Source organism: Aquarana catesbeiana, linkage group LG11, assembly GCF_042186555.1.
Source record: "Aquarana catesbeiana isolate 2022-GZ linkage group LG11, ASM4218655v1, whole genome shotgun sequence".
NCBI lineage: Eukaryota > Metazoa > Chordata > Amphibia > Anura > Ranidae > Aquarana > Aquarana catesbeiana.
In genome coordinates, this window is record NC_133334.1 from 229,427,954 (window position 1) to 229,447,467 (window position 19,514).

The 19,514-nt window shown below is 42.1% G+C and overlaps 1 protein-coding gene across 1 annotated transcript in view; it reads right to left on the minus strand.

The window, feature by feature from the left end:
• PRMT7 (protein arginine methyltransferase 7) overlaps positions 1-19,514 on the minus strand; it is a 102,169-nt gene that overhangs the window by 73,438 nt on the left and 9,217 nt on the right. Inside the window, exons 4-9 of the mRNA XM_073605460.1 lie at positions 14,468-14,617; positions 14,179-14,287; positions 12,016-12,128; positions 10,027-10,256; positions 1,843-2,023; positions 985-1,112 (exon numbers count right to left, since the gene is read on the minus strand). Coding sequence (XP_073461561.1) covers positions 985-1,112; positions 1,843-2,023; positions 10,027-10,256; positions 12,016-12,128; positions 14,179-14,287; positions 14,468-14,617 — 911 coding nt within the window. The remainder of the gene's footprint in view (positions 1-984; positions 1,113-1,842; positions 2,024-10,026; positions 10,257-12,015; positions 12,129-14,178; positions 14,288-14,467; positions 14,618-19,514) is intronic.

Here is a 19,514-nt window from a genome sequence, read left to right on the forward strand (position 1 = left end):
AAATTGTGTTTTGTGGTGCACTCTGCCAGCCCCTCCCACCAACATAGTTACATAGTAGGCGAGTTTGAAAAAAGACACAAGTCCAACCTATGTGTGTGATTTTATGTTAGTATTACATTGTATATCCCTGTATGTTGCGGTCGTTCAGGTGCTTATCTAATCGTTTTTTTAAACTTGACCTGCATAGAGAAGTACAAAGACCTAGTGATGACTTCGCAATCTAAAATACGGTATGTAATGAAAACAGGACGGTTTTATTTCATACTTATATTAGCCTGACGAGGGGGGGGGGGGAGGAGAGCCAGCGAAAGCAAAATATAACCAAATTAAACATCAGCTTTAAAGCGGTAATAAACCCAAAATATATATTGCAGCTTACCAATCCTCCCAAGATGTGGTGGCTGCAATATTTTTTATTTTGTAGGCTTTTTTCCTTTATTGCTCCTGGTAATCCAGCCACTAACACACTTCCTGTCTTAGGAAGTCTCAACTCTGGATGAAGTAGTAAAGCAGACACCTTTGAACAGCAGCATTGTCAGTTTTGGGAGAGGTAAGCATTAAGCTAGAAAATTTAGATAGACTTTACCAAACAAAGTTAAGCTGAACTCCAAAAAACACTTTATAAGCAGTTGTAGCAAACATTTTTTTCCCCTTTCGGGATAAAAATTTTAAATAAATTAATAAAAGTTGATCATTGTAAGCACCCCTTCCAGAGGTAAAAGGTTTGTCTAAACACTAACTGCTACTTTGTCTGACCAGCTTGGTCTGTTAAGAATCGAAAAATATCAGACTTACTGGCTGGATCACCAGGTGAAAATAAAGGAAAAAAAAAAACAATTGCAGCCACCAAATCTGAGAATTGGTAAGCTGCAATTACATTTTTGTTTTTGCGTTTAACATCGCTTAAAATTTTATCACATAATATCAACAGAAAATTAACAATGTCAATTGTGACTATGCTGCATATGCATATTCAATAATTACCCAGGTTTTATAAGCTTGTACCATACACAATAGTCATCTTGATAAGCTGTGAGACAGAGCTCTTCCCCCAACGTCACCTTTCGCTCCTCAGGCAGGAAATACACGCACTGCATCCAGTGATCCCGCCACTAGACATTAAAATGAAAAGAAAAAAAAAAGCATAAAAACGTTATACACAACACAATACCCTATAACACAGTTTTCAACCAATACCTAACAAGTGAGGAGACACCTTTAACCAGTTGCTGACCACCCCACGTACATATACTGCGGAGCAGTGGCTCTCCAATGCGCATGTACAGGTACGCGATTTTGTTCATCCGTCGGCAACCAGCTCCTGCTGTGATTGCGCACTGGGAGCTGGGACCCGCAGATCGATGACTTTTTAACTAAAAATATGTAGCAGAATACATATTGGCTTAAATTGGTGAAGAAATTCGATTTTTTACATTTTTTTATTGGATGCGTTTTATAGCAAAAAGTAAAAAATATTGTTTTTTTTTTTTTTTTTTTTAATTGTTGGCCTTTTTTGTTTAAAGCGCAATAATTAAAAACCGGAGAGGTGATCAAATACTACTAAAAGAAAGCGCTATTTATGGGAAAAAAAAGGATATCAATTTTGTGTACAGCATCACACGACCGTGCAATTGTCAGTTCAAATAATGCAGTGCTGTATTGCAAAAAATGGCCTGGTCATGAAGGGGGGGGGGGGGGTGTAAACCTTTTGGGGGGCTGAAGTGGTTAAATGCCAAAAAATTTTATACTTTCTGACTGTAAATTATCAGTAAAAAAAGTATTTTTTATGTTCAAACTGCAACATTTTATAAAAGTGCCTACTATGACAGTTTCATCACTTACCGGGACAGGATGGTCAGTGGGGTATAGCCACCCTGGCTTCATAGTACAATTGATTGTACCTTCAGGATCCATATCTATGTCCCACCACGATAGAACAACCTGGGCGGCACCATTGGCCACAGATGTAAATTTCACAGGATGAATGACAGTGGCACTGCTGACCTGCTGGCTGAAATCCACTCTGCAAACAGAGAAAGGGGTGAGAGTGACACAAACGTATTCTCATACACATTTCATATTTAGGCTCGGTTCACACTGCGGCGACTTGTCATGCTTACGTGAGAGGTCAAAGTCGCATGACAAGTTGCACCCCATTAACCACTTTTACCCCCTTCCTGCCCAGGCCAATTTTCAGAGCTGTCACACTTTGAATGACCATTGTGCAGTCATGCAACACTGTACCCATAAGAAACTTTTATAGTTTTTTTTCACACAAATATTAGGATTTTTTCTACAGCTTACCTGTAAAATCCTTTTCTTGGAGTACATCACGGGACACAGAGCAGTCATTACTATATTGTTATACACCACCTACTGGTGAATGGACATTGGTAAATCAAACAAAAAGTCCTCCCCTATATAACCCCTCCTACACAGGAAGTACCTCAGTTTTGTAGCAAGCAATAAACTTCCCAGACAAGAGGGGAGGGATCACTGTGTCCCGTGATGTACTCCAAGAAAAGGATTTTACAGGTAAGCTGTAGAAATAAATCCTAAATTCTTTATTGTACATCACGGGACACAGAGCAGTCATTAATTATACAGGATGTCCCTAAGCAATGCCCCTGAGGGGGGGGGGGGGGAGACACCATCGCAGAAACTTCCACTATTACTGTTTGTAATACGCTGAGACCAAAGGAAGTCTCCTCCATGTTCTTGACATTCACTTGGTAAAAACCCTGTGGATGTATAAACTTAAAGACCATATAGCGGTCTTGCACACGTGGACCACCGACACCTGATGGCGGATGGCCCAAGATACTCCCACACACCTGGTAGAGAATCTCTCCCCAGAAAAAATTGGATTTTTCTTATTAAAATCATAGGCATCATTGATAAACTGGCAGATCCACTGCTAAACATTCGACCCGGATGCCGCCTGCCCTTCCTGGGCTCTTCTGGCTGCACAAATCAGGATTCCTGACCTGTGCCGACAACTCAAGTAGACCCTGAGCGTCTGAACCACCTCTAGAGTAGGTAGCAATCTTTCTCCTGCTGACTGTGGATTAGAAGAAAAATAAAAAAAGCAAGACACTGTCCTGATTCAAGTGAAAACTAGAAACCACTCTAGGCAATAGAGATGGATTAGGACGCAACATCACCTTATGATGTGCGACCAAGAATGGCTCCTTGCATGAAGGAGCCGCCAGCTCTGACACTCCAAGTGATCAACAAAGAATCCATCTTCTGAGATAAGGGACTAACAGTCTCCAAATTGGTTCAAAAAACGGCCTTTGGAAAGACAGCCAAGAGCGAATCCCAGTCCCAAGGACAAGAGTGGCCTGACAAGTGGGAATATCTACGCTACACGCTGTATGAAGTGTATACCGTTTAATGCAACTAAGACTAAGCACATGTGCTTATTTACAGTAAACTGTATACAGTTTAAACTAAGCATATATGTATGCAGTATAAATGAAAACCTGCCAGCGTGCGGTTAAGCAATATGTATTTATGGAGGCATGCGTTTATGGAAGCATGTAGGTATGTTTTTAAGTAAATATGCGTTTAGGCAAAACACGAAAGCGTGTGTCCATGCAAGCATGCAGTTATGCAATACGTTCCAATGGAGACATGCATTTACAGAAAAAGCAAGCATTCGTTAATGAAACGTGTTTTTGCAACATTTATTACGCCACAAGCATCTATTCAAACATGTGTCTATGCACCATGTGTTTATGCAAACATGCATCCACGCAAACACGCATACACACTTATGTCCACACGTCTATACAAACATATGCTTATAAAAACCTGCGTTTATGCAACATGCGTCCATGCAGACACGCCGTTGAGGCCAGCATTGGGAGGCTGAATGCTGGGCACCGCCAGCTTGTCATGCACGGGGGCGAACATGTGCCTATGCAGGCTTGTGTTCTTTGCAAGTAAGCAAGCATGTATACTATGCTGCACATCCTTTTTTCACACCTGGGCCCATACTAGTTATAGTCAGGATTAGCAAAGTACACAGGCATTTAATGCAGCCTCTATGCTGTTTCAACAGACTAAGGCCTCTTCCATACCTGTGTGACCCGTCCTGCGACTTGGGACTGCAAGGTAGCCTGACAAGTCGCTCCCCATGATTTCCAATGAGTACCCTTCACATCTGTGCGTCTTCAAGTCGCAGCAACCTCAAAGCAGCCCCTGCACCACTCCAGTCTGACCTTGGCACAACTTGAGGTCCATAGACCTCAAGATTACACAGGTACTGCTTCATGTTGCTGAAAAATCGCATTAAAGTTGCGGCCAAAATGCGACTTTCAAATCGCACAAGTGTGAAAAGGGAGCCCAAAACTAAGCTACTGTAGACCCAATGCATGCTATTCTTATGCAACGTCTATGCAAAACATGTGTTTATTCAAGCATGCGTTTAGGCAATAAACTTGCAAGCATATATACTATGCTGCACCTGGCTCCATACTAGCTTAGCATCTGTTCAACTGCACCAGGCCCCATACTATCTTTGTGTCAAATCCACAGTATTCTGGAGACCCCACACTTTAAAGTGCACTGCTAGGGGTATATCGACTTTCAGTTGTACAGGCCCCCAGGATTAAGCAGTAAGTAAGCAGTATATAATCATGACTTGTCTGGCCACACATTTCCCCCATAGTAAGTACTCACACTTCACTAGTATCCATGGGCTGGTGTTATGTCTCCAGGGGCCCCACCTGGTATTCCCAGGACTACATGGCTTTCATAACATGGCGGCCCTTCCACTTCCTGCCTATATAAAAAAAATAGGCACAATAGGCACTGAGCGACATATGCCCTCAAGTGGCTGGAGGAGAAACAGCAGCCCACAGGACTAAGAAGTACACAGCATAATTAAACAGCACACTTCCCCCATTGGCCACTGGGAGAACAGACAGTCAGATCTCTTTTTTTTAAAGAGAAACTGCAAAAATGCAGACTCACCATTCCTGCTGCAGGACTCTGAGTCAAATCTTACCCATCACGGCGAGCTTTGTCATAAAAGACCTTGAGAGACTGGGTCCCTCTTAATCTGGGGTCCACTTCCGTGGACCTGTATAGCACCCTGCAGGAAAGAACCTTGTTCAAAACAAACACTGCACAGGGTTCCATTACGAAGGGTCCAGCGCCATAAGCCTGCATTACAGGTAAAAACTCGAGGAATCTTCTCTCTTTCCAATGAGGCTCGGGTACCATCCGAATGGATCCGACTGAAGTCCATGATTCTCAATGGAATTGTCCAGGCCTCCAAGTATGCTCCAAGAGAACATGACACTTCAGTGACCATCCACCTTACAGACACTGTAAAAACTGAGGTACTTCCTGTGTAGGAGGGGTTATATAGGGGAGGACTTCTTGTTTGATTGATTTACCAGTGTCCAGTCACCAGTAGGTGGCATATAACCATATAGTAATGACTGCTCTATGTGCCGTGATGTACGATAAAGAAAAGAGATTTATTTTGGTGGTATTTAATCACCACTGTTTTTTTTTTGCTAAACAAACGAAAAAAGACCAAAAAAAAAAATATATTTTTTTTTATAGGTTATTATAAAATTTTGCAAACGGGTAATTTTTCTCCTTCACTGATGTGTGCTGATGAGGCTGATCTGATAGGCACTGATGAGTACTGATAGGTGACACCGATGAGCACTGATGAGGCAGCACTGGTGGGCACTGATTGGCAGCACTGGTCGGCACTGATTATCAGTGTTGATGTCCCTTTAAACACAAGCCAGTTATTGGCTCTCCTCATGCCGTCAGCGTGAGGAAAGAAAACCGGCTTGTTTTTACTTCCATTATCCGACTTGTGTTTACTTCCGTGATCAGCTGTGATTGGACACAGCTGATCACGTGGTAAAGGGCCGCTGTGATTGGCCCTTTAACCCAATCTGATGAGCTGAATCTGAAGGACTCAGTGATCACAGAGTGCGCGATCACAGGAGGATGTCCCTGTACACCCTCCTGGCAAATTAAGCCCGCGCTGTAGCCGTCTGTTGGCTATAACGCGGGCAGGAAGTGGTTAACTGCAATGGAACCGGTTTAATTGGTGTGTCTCAAGGCACAGCGACTTAGACAAAGGTTCCTCCACTACTTTGGCACAACTTAATCACAGCCTGTTTGACTTCTGTTAAGGAAGTCGCAAGCAAGCCGTAATGAGGTCGCGTGGAAGTCGACTAAAGTCGCACCTTAAGTCATTTAACTTTCCAGTCACGGCAGTGTGAACAAAGCCTAAAAGGTCCTTTTACTATCATCTGAGTAATACACATCCTTCAGACTAAAAAAAGTCATAAAGGGATGCAGCACCCCCAATGTACTCAGTTCTCCATACTAGCACTTGAGACTCGTTTCGTTAGTGTAAAAGCCATGGAAACTATTGCGTTTAAAATGATTATATGAGATTTATTTGGATTTTCTAAAAATGTATTTTAGTAGAGTAAATACAAAATACTACGTATAAATATAGAATATTTACAGTGTTCAGCCAAGAGGTGGAGCTCCAGAGTCCTCTGCAGCATGTTTTCTGCAGCACTTTATTTCTAAGCTGTAAAAAGAATGAGGGGCATTTATGAACGCAGCATTGCTCTATTTCCAGTTGTTACACCAAGCGAACATGTGCCAATCATTCGTAGTTCCTATTCAACCTTGTGCAGCTGAACTTTTCAAGTGCCGTGCAACTTTCGGTTTTCTAACATCTGCTTAATGTGATAAACTGACCTTAGGTAGATATTCTTAGATCCTAATTAATCACTTGAAGACCAGGCCTTTTTCTGACACTTTTGTTGACATGTAAAAATCTGTATTTTTTTGCTAGATTTTTTTTTTTTTATTAAAAGCAGAGGCTCTAGAGAATAAAATGGTGGATTTTGCAATTTTTTTCAAACGCCATTTTTTTTTTAACAAATACAATTTTTAAAATTTTAATGTAAAAAAAAAAAAAAAACACAGTGTTTTGGTAAAATATAAAAGATGTTACGCCGAGTAAATAGATACCAAACATGTCATGTTTTAAAATTGCGCAACGCACAAACGACCTAAATTTTACTATCTATAGGCGACGCTTTAAAAGCCTTTACAGGTTACCACTTTGATTTGTGATCAAATGCTTCTCATTTTAAAAAAAGGCAATGGGTAAACCGGAAGTGATGTCAGGTCATTGCTTCCGGGTTACTACATCACAGAGCTGAACAAAGCCGTCTCTTTTTTGGCCTTTGTTCAGCTCTGCGATCAGACAGTGGAAGCGCTTGGTAGTTGACCGGGGCCCCTGATGGGATGGGTGATCCCTGTAAAGCCGTCGCAGAAGGCATTGGGGGGGAATTGCATTTACAAGGCAGCCGACCGCCGGATCTAAAAACGGTGCCGGAATGATGCCTACATCATCCCGGTATAACAACTTGAAGTCCACTGGTCAGCAAGTGGTTAATTTATTAGAACAAAATTTTGTGGTAATATCCCAATGGGGTGTCTATGCGATGGGTGGGTTTAAGTTTGAAAATCAGAGCGCCACACAAAGACTTGGGAATCCAAAATTAAGTTGAATTCCAAAACTATAGCAGGTGCTACATCCAACGTGTTTCAGGGACCACACATTACCCTCATCATCAGGGCCAAAACTTTGAATGTAAACATATAATCAAACATTCACTGAACTAAAATAGTGCATAAAAAGAGTCCTCAAAAAAGTTATCAGTATATTTCTGAGATTACAAAATAGAAATAAAAATGCTGCGCCAACTCAAAAAGAAAAAAAGAGGAAAGAAAAACAGGGCAGCCAACACAACAATCAGACTAATTGTAAAGGTATGTAAAACGGCAAAGTGTGGCGCTCATGGAATATATTGGGAAGCTGTACTGGTAATTCTAGAGTTACTGTGAGCGACAATAAAACATAGCACACACCCAACTATGGGGGAAACGAAAGTATAACCCCCAAAAATCTGTACTAGTGATGACCCAAAGATGGGGAGGGGAGAGTGTAAAGGAAACAAGAAAAAAAACTTCCACATAGTGTAAATCCGTTGGAAAAATGGAAATGTATTGGTATAAATGTGGTCAAAAAGTTATATCCAACAAATGGTAAAACAAAGGGTAAAACATTTGTTGGATATAACTTTTTGACCACATTTATACCAATAAATTTCCATTTTTCCAATGGATTTACACTATGTGGAAGTTTTTTTCTTGTTGACTTGCCATACCATGAGGATTGTCGTGATCAAGTGGAACCCAGCTGATAATCGCAGTTGGTCCAGCAGGACGTTTGGGTCCAACTCGGCTCCTCCGGTGATACACCAGCTTGTGAGTGCTTCTAAGTCAAGCCTATCTATTTGACCGGGACGAGATCCTCCTCACCGTCTAACGGTACAAGCCTTTTTGATTCACCGCCGACAGCCTGTGAGTCCACCTTTTCTGGTAAGGGCATTATATTTCTATCTGCCTGAATTTATGTCTGGAGAAGATATCACTCTATATGCTGAGATGTTCCCAACAGTCCTGTAGAAATACCTATGAAGACTTGGAGCACCCACAATGTTATAGTGGCATCTGATTAAGCCTATATTTTATACATGGACACTATATTCATTACGTCACATTTATGTCATGTATTCCATACTTTTATAGATGGGTCTGACAAACACACATATAGTCCATCCCAACTATATCCATATTAGTTTGATTTGTACGGTGCTATTTACCTTTATTCAATTTGGTGTTTTTAGGTTATTTGTCACTTTCAGTTATTTTTGAGGTTGCATTCACTTTGACCGAAAGACTCACGTGGATTACACCATTATAGGTTATATATAGCCTATTCCTATTAATAATTTTTTTCACTAACTTTTTTATCACTAGAGGTTACACGTTACATATTTTTCGCCTAGCATAACATTACTTGTGATATATCATCTTTTTGGGGTTTACACTCTCCCCTCCCCATCTTTGGGTCATCACTAGTACAGATTTTTGGGGGTTATACCTTCGTTTCCCCCATAGTTGGGTCTGTGCTATGTTTTATTGTCGCTCACAGTGACTCTAGAATTACCAGTACAGCTTCCCAATATATTCCATGAGCGCCACACTTTGCCGTTTTACATATTTCTGAGATTAACTGTGTACAGCACACTATCTGCAAACTCAGATAACACTTACCTAACACACTTACCTGCTGAAACCTATAGCTAAAATCATGTAGTTTATGATCTTGGAATTCGATGGCCATATGTATGCAAACCTTGCAAAATTATCTCAATTATGTAAAACAGTTACACGTGATTGTAAATGTATTTGACCAATCTGTCTTTCAGTTTTTGGACATTTGTTGCAAGTGTAATGAACTAGACTGGCAGAAATATTACAGCAATATGTTGCATAATTTTTCAAGAATTATCTGAAAATTATTTCTTAAAGCAGAGTTTCAGTGGAACTTTCGCTTTAAGCACTCCTCTCCCCCTTACATGCCACATTTGGCATGACATTTTTTTTAGGGGTGGAGGGGTGGGTACCTGGTTTTGACAGGTACTTCCTGTCCCTCTTCCTCCTTCCGTTGCTTGGCCGCCTAGGCGACTCCTTGTCTCCCCCTAGGGGGCCCCTCCCTCTCTGCAATCTTCTGGGACACGTCACAGGTCCCAAAAGATTACCTGGCCACTAGGAGAGCGTGGCTTGCGCATGTGCAGTGCGCGCCCGGCTGTGAAGCCGCAAGCTGTCACAGCCTGGTGCCCACAGTAGTAATGCCGGCGCCGCGGAGAGGAGGGGGGGGGAGAGGAGCGAGGCTTGGGGTGTATGCATCGCTGGACCGTGGGACAGGTGAGTGTCTGTTTATTAAAAGTCAGCAGCTACACTTTTTGTAGCTGATGACTTTTAATAAACTGAAAAAAGACGAACGCCTCTTTAAATGCTTTTAAGGTGAGCTATTTTTAGGCAAGTTGCGACGCCAAGTCAGCAAATCTGTGGCATATTTTCCACGCTTTCGCATAAACAAAATGCTCTCACCTGAAGATGGCCATGATGTCGCTGAGTGTTTTGAAGTCATCTTGGCTCAGCTGGCTAAGCTGGACATCACACACTGATGGAGCTCCAGGACAGGTCTGAATTTCGGCTGGAGCATGAATGAGCCTCTGGTCCAAGTTTATAGGGAATAGCTTATTCCAGCCCCAAAGCCTGCGAGATTCCACCACTAATGCATATATTGTAGCTCGATGAGGCACTGCTTCCCACTGCTCCTGTAAGCATGCATCAGAAGAGATGGACAGAAGGAAAAACACAAGTATATAGCTATATAGTATGCACACCATACAGTACTTTCATTGGATCTTAGGTACCACTAATATTACATATTACTTTTGAATGACAGCAAAGTTAAAGTGATTGTAAAATCATATCTTTTTTTTTTTCTTTATAACAAACATGTTATACTTACCTGCTCTGTGGAATGCAGCCTGGATCCCCCCTCTCTTCTTGGGTCCCCCACTGACATTCCAGGCCCCTCCTTCCTGGCAAGTGCCCCCACAGCAAGCAGCTTTCTATGGGGGCACTCGTGCAGGCTCGCTCCCGAGCTGCTGCTCTGGGTGTCCATTTACACACAGCCACGCCTCGGCCCTGCCCCCTGATCTCTCCTCATTGGCTCACTGCCTGTGATTAGCAGTAGCGGGAGCAAATGGCAATGAGGCTCTCGTGCACATCACTGGATCAAGATGGGGATCAGGTAGGTATTGGGGGGCTGTTGCTGCACACAAATTTTTTTACCTTTATGCATAAAATGCATGAAGTTAAAAAACTTTGAGCCTTTACAACCACTTTAACTTAAAGTGAATCTTTACTGCATCTGAGCAACCCAAACAAAAACACTGTTTAATTCAATTTTAATAGTGAAAGCAAACTCCCCCATCCATCCAGGTCTCCATGCTTAAGTTTGTTGAGAAAGGACTTTGAAAAACAAATCCCTGGCATTTCTGGCCGTGGCCATCTTGAGTAAGGGCAATTGATTCTTGTAGCATTTACTTCCTGGAATCCATCTGCCCTTAGCTCAGGTATGCATGCAGGAGAGTGTGCTTAGCTGAGAAAACCCCAACTCTTCTCCTCCCCTCCTGAAGACTCCTGAAACTTCTTCTTAGCCGCATCGGTTGTTATCCCAAGAAAGCCGACTGGGGTTAAAATGTCCGCGGGCCAGGTGTACGTGATTTCATCACATGCACTGACGAGCCTGACATTTAGCGGTGGGGGGCAAAGTGCAGCCCGCGGGCCATAGGTTGCCAACCCCTGATTTATGACATACCTTGAATGTAACTGTTTTGGGAAACAGTTACATTAACGAGTTTAGTTCGGCTTTAAGTCCTGTGTTACTACATCACAATCAGATTGTATAATATTATTTAGATTTTCCAACTACTATAAAAAGCAAAGGTCTGCTTGGTGAGGACAATGAACAGTGTAGGGGCAGGATAGGGAGAAACAGCCACAGGGTAATAAAGAAGCATATCCTGGTGGCAGCTGAGTGCAGAAATAGGTAAAAAAAAAATATGAGCAAATGGCTCACCGAAAGGGATAAATAGGAGTAGGTAGGTTCTCATGTACCAGTACACAAGAAAAGTGCCTATGGCAGGATAATGCAGTGTGAGCCACAGGAATGGGAGCAATAAGTATACAAGAAGACACAGGACAGACAGCAGGAGCAACAGGGGGATAGGATGGTTCATGTGAGAGCAACAACAGAGGAATCATAAGGAGGTGGGAGCCAATGAGTCACAGATGATAACCGAAATAACCGAGCAGCACAGTCAGCAGGAAACAAAGGAATGCCCAGCCAACATTAGGTAAGCAATGATTGACCGTCTAACGGGTGATTGCAGATTCTAAGGATTTGTATACTGCACTACAGAATACTGACATGTACCCCAGGATTGTTCATCTATAATGAATATATTTAATCTTCCACTGAAAACAAACACTAAGTTAACACTGCATGTTTGAAGTCATTTATACCTGCATAAGATTTTGCTGAGCGTGTTCATAACTAGGCAGGGCCCCTTCTCCTATAAGCTCAGTATCAAACAGCTCTGTTATGAGGATGTTAGCACGCTGCAGCATGTCTCCATCTGTAACCAAAAATTAGAAATGTGTATTATAACAACGAAAATTACAGTTTTCAAAGACAAATTATTTTCAGTGCAAATATCCAGCAGCAACACCACCCACCACCTTCCGATGCATTTCACCTCCCTGCTCTGGCTAAATTGTAGGTTTGTAGAATCTTTGGAGTCATCCAATAGCCAATGTTGATTAACCAGTTCTGACATTTCGCTCCTACATGTAAAAATCAGGGTTTTTTTGCTAGAAAATTACGAGAACCCCCAAACATTATATATATATATATTTTTTAAGCAGAGGCCCTTGAGAATAAAATGGCAAGTGTTGCAATTTTTTAAATGTCACATGGTATTTACGTAACTTTTTTTTTAAATGCAAATATTTTGGAAAAAATACACTTGAATTTTAGTGCAAACAAACAGTAGAATACCCATTTTTAGTAAAATATAAAAGATGATGTTACAGTATGTGTCAGTGTGGCTTTGACCCTCCCCTTCTCCCTCTTCCTCCTCAAGGACCCTTCCCCAAGGGCTCCTGCTGCTCTCAGTGGGGTTGATTCACTAAAACAGGAGAGTGCAAAATATGGTGTAGCTGTGCATAGAAACCAATCAGCTTCCAGATAGTAGGACATTTTTTAGCTTACTGCAGGGAATTCATTAAGGTATAATACATTTGACTTCAGAGCCACATTAAGCAATCTGACTCTAACTGTATTACAAGCTCAAGTATCAGAAAATAAGTCACACTACACAACTCACACAACACATTTTGATATTAATAAACAATATAGAGAAATACGTAAGCCTTTAAATACCATGCATCTCTCTCCTACAACTTTATTCCTGCATGTGCACTTTAAAGTGGTTCTAAACACTAAATGTTTTTTTTACCTCAATGCATTCCCTGCATTAAGGTAAAATACGCCCCACTAACTGTCCCCCTCATTAACCCTAAACACTCACTTGACACCTCTCACCACTTCAGTGCCATCCTGGTTGCAGCCCTGTTCTCCTCTTTCTGGTCTCACAGGAAGCTGTCAAACTCCTGTAAGGAGAGAATGGGGGGCGTGGCTTGCTGTATGCGTCTATTGATGCACACAGCCCATCTTGGGACTGTACCCGCACAGGTGCCCCTTTAGCACCACAGGGCTTGCTGAGGAGGCACTCAACAGAATAAGGAGTGGACAGTGCCAGTGGTGAACCGCCAAAGAGGAGGTAAGCGACTGTATTTTTTAAGAAAACAAAATAGCCTTTATAGAACATTTAAAAACACATTCCAGGTAATGATCTTCTTTACATAGTTACATTCGTTCGGTTTGGACCAAATATTCATAATATATATATATATATATATATATATATATACACACGCACACATATATACTGTACTATACCTGACCAATGCGACTGGAAGCTGTAAATCACTAAAGTAGACACCATTACTCCAGTGATCTCCACTTGTTCCTGGGTCATGTGCAGAGGGGCTGTACCTCTGCTTAGTGAACACAGGAGGTCAGCCACTTGGCACAGATGCCATTCACAGAATGCTCTGCATCCTCTGAATGAATGTAAAGGGTTCCCTAATTGAACAAAGTGGAGAGTGTGACATAACCATCCCTCCTTTCCACCTCAATAGGAAAACTCTTTACATTCAGTCAGAAAATGCAAAGCATTCTCTGAATAGCGCCCATGCCAAGCGGCTGACCTCGCTGGTGAGCCGCTCATGCATGCGACCCAGAAGCGAGTAGAAATCACTGTAGTAGTGGCGTGTACTTCAGTGATTCCCAGCTTCCAGGGGAACGATGTATAAAATACCCATGACTGGAATTATTCTTTAAATTAACGCTAAATAATATTTTGCAAACACAACTAAAGTCCCTAGCTTATCCACAGGTCCCCTGTGTCACTGAAAAAAAAAAAAAAGTTTGGCACAATAATAAAAAAAAAGATAATAATCCTGCCAATAACCATTATTTAGTTTGTCAATGAAATTTTGTTGCGTACACTATCAAATTATTTAGAAAAATAGAGCCCCACATTAAGTAGAACTACGTCTCACCTGGTCCCACTGTCACCTCTTTCGAATGCTTGTTGATAACTTTGATCTTGTCACCAAAGCCATTGGCTTTTACTATCTGTACAGCTGCCTCTGCCATAGGAGTAAACACCTGCAATAAAATCACAATTATAAGTTACCAATAATTATTGCCTTGAATGCCCTCTCCGGGGATGAAATTCTGTCAGCAAGCTTCACAAGTTCTGGCAGAAATTAGGGATAGTGTACAGAAAACATGCCAATGAGTACATACACCCAACAAAAATATAAAATGAAATGGAGGACTGCTTACCTCAATAGCATAACAATAGTCTGCTCCGGCTGTGACCGCCATCATTGACAGAAGTCCAGTTCCAGTCCCAATATCTAAAACAATTACTTTCTCCCCTCTTTCCTTTACTCTCTTCACCGCTGAACGGATTCCTTGATAATACTTCTCATTCTGCGGAAGACAGATTTGTGAGTTCTGAGAGTACAAAATGATCAGGATCATGAAAAAGGACAAGCATATCATTTTATGTGGCACTGGATTTGTTATGGGTGTCTGCAACCTAATTCCTGGGACATTAGCTGAAGCTTGACACACATTAATGACACTCCCCAACAAGACAGCAAAAAAAAAAATGCAAAACTTAAAGTGGTTGTTAAGGCATTATTATAAGTCTATGCCAGCCCCTCTATTACACACTGTGTAAGTTGTATTTAAAAACGAGCGCTGTAAATACTGAATATCAGCTGTCTTCAGGCCAGTCTCATCACTCGTGGCCGCTTTCCATCTCTGATAGATGTCTTCTGCATGAGGGGCCATGATCTCCCTCTGATGTCAGAGTGAGATCACATCGCCGCTCGTCTCCTCCACAGAAGTAGAGGTCGACCGATATGGGTTTTTCTCTGGCCGATGCCGATATTTAGAAATCGCGGTGGCCGATGGCCGATATGTGATGCCGATTTTTTTGGGCCGATATATTAGGCCGATTTTTTTTTTTCCCCTTCATCTCATAAAATCTAATAGTTAGACCCCTTTCACACTGGGGCGTTTTTCAGGCGCTTTTGGGCGAAAAATAGCGGCTGTAAAGTGCCTGTAAAACGGCTCCCCTGCAGTCTCAGTGTGATATCCCGAGTGCTTTCACACTGAGGCGATGCGCCGGCAGGATGTTAAAAAAAAGTCCTGCAAGCGGTATCTTTGGAGCGGTGTATACCGCTCCTCCACCACTCCTGCCCATTGAAATGAATGCGCACCGCTGCCGAAGCGCCTGCAAAGCGTTTCAGCAGCGGCGATTCAGGGGCGCATTTAACCCCTTCCTCGGCTGCTAGCTGGGTTATAAGCGCCCTGCTAGCAGCTGAATAGCGCCGCTAAAATGACGGTAAAGTGCCGCTAAAACTAGCAGCGTTTTACCGTCAACGCATGCCTGCTCCAGTGTGAAAGCAACCTTAAGTGATACAGAAAATGTTTTACATTTAAACATTTATTAAACAAAACAAACCTCCAATCAGTTCACTTGTATGTAGAATTTAGAAAAAAATAAAAAAAACCTATATCTTAAATATTAAATACACAAAAACAGGTAATCAAAACTTTTGGATGAAAAAAAAATGGGCTAACTTTACTGCTTAGTTTTTTTTTATTTATTAATGTTTTTTTTCAAAAAAAATTGCGTTTGAAAGACCGCTGCGCAAATACCGTGTGACATAAAATATTGCAACAGCCGCTATTTTATTCCCTAGGGTCTCTGCTAAAAAAAATATATATATAATGTTTGGGGGTTCTAAGTGATTTTCTAGCAGAAAATACAGAATTTTTACTTGTAAGCAACAAGTGTCAGAAAAGATTTAGTCTTTAAATGGTTAAACCGAGAGCTTCTACACATGGAGCTCAGTTCATTCATAAGTGTAAACATTGTATCCTTCAGGTTCTTTTTATCAGATTTGGCAGGCTGCCCAGAGAAGGGGAGAAGTGCTTCACAGAAGATTACAGGCAACTTGTATTGACTTCTATTACAGAAGTCATTTGCAAGTCCGCTGATATCGGCCTTTTGATGCCGATTAAGTAAAAAACACCAAATATCGGCCACCTCTACACAGAAGCCACCCATCGGAGCTGGAAAGCAGCCGCGAGTCACGTGACTGGCCTGAAGACAGCTGATATTCAGTATTTGAAGCGCTCGTTTTTAAATACAACTTACACATTGTGCTATGCCAGCCTCTAATGGAGAGCCTGGCAGTGACAAATTTAATATTTTAATATTAAAATAATAGCAGCGGGGGGGGGGGGGGGGGGGGGGGCTGGAGACAGACAGAGAGGGCGCTAACAGGGAGGAAGGAGGGAGGTGAGGGGGGAGAGAGGAGAGCAGAGAGCAGGCAGCCTATCACAGAGGGAGGCAATTAGACCACAGTGATCAGGGCGGAGCAGCCCTGGTTATCGTGGTCTGTTTAGAGAGGGCATACAGGAAGTGGTAGGTTTGGGGGGTGGGGGATTTACACTTTGGAGGGGGTTAGATTACATAGCACAAGCTGTGCTGTATAATCTGCTTTAAGGGACCAGAATCTACTTTTTGGATTAACAAATGCTTTAAGCTGGCCATAGATCAGTTAGTTTTTTTTTTATTCAACCAGTGGGTTGAATTGGAAAACAGACTTGATCCTCTCAGCTACACACTCGAGGTGCATAAGGGAATCCTCCCCACTGTGTCTTTGTATTCTGAGAGTGAGAGGACTTCCCTGCTGTCAGAATACAGCCGTGGTCAAAAGTTTTGAGAATGACACAAATATACATTTTCACAAAGTCTGCTGCCTCCGTTTTTTTTTTATGGCAATTTGCATATACTTCAGAATGTTATGAAGAGTGATCAGATAAATTGCGATTAATTGCAAAGTCCCTCTTTGGCATGAAAATGAACTTAATCTCATAGAAACCCAAAAAACATTTCTATTGCATTTGTGAAGAAGGCTTCAGGGCACCCAACAAAGTCCAGCAAGTGCCAGGAACGTCTCCTACAAATGATTCAGCTGCGGGATCGGGGCACCACCAGTGCAGAGCTTGCTTAGGAATGGCAGCAGGCAGGTATGAGCGCATCTGCACGTACAGCGAGGAGAAGATGGCCTGGTGTCAAGAAGGGCAGCAAAGAAGCCACTTTTCTCCAGAAAAAACATCAGAGACAGACTGATATTCTGCAAAAGGTACAGGGATTGGACTGCTGAGGACTGGGGTAAAGTCATTCTCTCTGATGAATCCCCTTACTGATTGATTGGGGCATGCGGTAAAAACCTTTTCTGGAGAAGAAAAGTTGAGCGCTACTATCAGTCCTGTGTCATGCCAACAGTAAAGCATCTTGAGACCATTCATGTGTGGGGTTGCTTCTCAGCCAAGGGAGTGGGCTCACTCAATTTTTCCCTAAGAACACAGCCATGAATAGAGAATGGTACAAAAACATCCCAAGAGCAACTTCTCCCAACCATCCAAGAACAGTTTTTTGATGAAAAATGCCTTTTCCAGCATGATGGAGCGCCTTGCCATAAGGCAAAAGTGATAACTAGGGGCTTGGAGAACAAAACAATAAAATTTTTGATCCATAACCAGGAAACTCCCCAGACCTTAATCCCATTGAGAACTTGTGGTCAAACAAAAAAAAAACCCCACAAATTCTGACAAACTCCAAGCATTGATTATGCAAGAATGGGCTGCCATCAGTCAGGATGTGGCCCAGATGTTGATCGACAGCATGCCAGGGCGATTGCAGAAGGGTCAACACTGCAATATTGACTCTTTGCTTAAACTTAATGTAATTGACAATAAAAGCCTTGTCACACTTATGAAATGTTTGTAATTATACTTCAGTATACCATAGTAACATCTGACAAAAGGATCTACAAAAATACAGAGGCAGCAGACTTTGTGAAAATTAATATTTGTGTCATTCTCAAAACTTTTGGCCAGGGCTGTACATTGATCAGCACTACAGGCTATAGCCAGCAGGGCGTTTGTACCGAAGTCAACCAGTACAGTAACTTTTGTATAACCACAGTGCCTATACATGGTTTGAAATTTGTCTGGTCCCTACTGAACCAGCCGAATTTCAATCCATCTATGTGCAGCTTTAAAGGGATCTAAAAGGGCTGTAATTAAAAAAAAAAACATGTTATATGGTTATATGCAATAGTTTTGCACTGAGCAGCCCCGATCCTCTTTTTCTTTTGTTTTGGGTCCCCCGCCGGCAGTCCTGGCTCCTCATCATTGCCAAGTGCCTCCAATAGCGAGCCTCTTACTATAGGGCACTTTAGCAGGCTTGCAAGCAGCTTTCTATGGGGGCACTCCGCAGGTGTGCCGGAGGGGGATCCGAGAAGAGAAGATTTGGGGCTGCTCTGTGCAAAACATTGCCCAGAGCAGGTCAGTATGACATTTATTAATTAAAAAAAGTTCAGTTTTGGAGTGAATAGATTTTCTCGAACGACAAGCACATTCAATGTTAGAACTTTGCTTGAGAAAAAAAATTCCATCCTGCATCCCATCAGTGCGGTTGGATATGAACATTAGAAAATGAAGCCAATGTTCTTAAAAGGGAAGATTTCAAACTAAATTCTACTAATGTATGGCCAGCTTCACTCCTAATTAAGGGCAGTGGCACAGCCAAACAATAATCCCTTTAAGCCTCTGTTACCAACTGTGCATCAAGCATTGCTGATTTGTAGCAAATTTCACTTAAATTTGGAGCCACTGCAGGTACCACTAATTACTTTCGACCTGCTAACCCCTTACTGGCCCTATTATTCCCAGAGAATGCTCTTATCTGAGCTGTGCAGATAATTGTGGTGTAAATTATTTAATGCAGGAATTGTACAAAGGTCTCTTGATGGCAGACATCTTATTTTCTTCCACATTATTGTACCTTCACTCCTGGCATTGGTGGTGGTGATCTCAACTACGGGGCATAAGAGCCAATCAGCGACTACACTCTGATCCTTCCCATCAGAAGAGATTACATAATCAATGAATGTGAATAGACACTGTCATCACGCCATGCCATGCCTATTAGGATTAACATCTCAAATTAAAGCCCAACTCTGGGCACGATTACCCTAATAGGTTTACAGCAGCCAAATATTCCTGTTCCTCAGAAGGTAATCACAGTCATGCACGCAAATTCAGCTTAGCATATGTGAGTATGTCAAGTACTGTAAATCATCTTGTCTACATGCCAAGATTAGTAGAGCTCTGGCTGTATTTACAGGCCACTCCAGATGTAGGTGCTGCAGGTCTGGTAGACTCAGGTGCTGTAGTTAGTTCTTCGCACCTCTCACACCTTGGCTATCCACAAAGCAAAGCCTGGGGCTGAGTGTTTTGC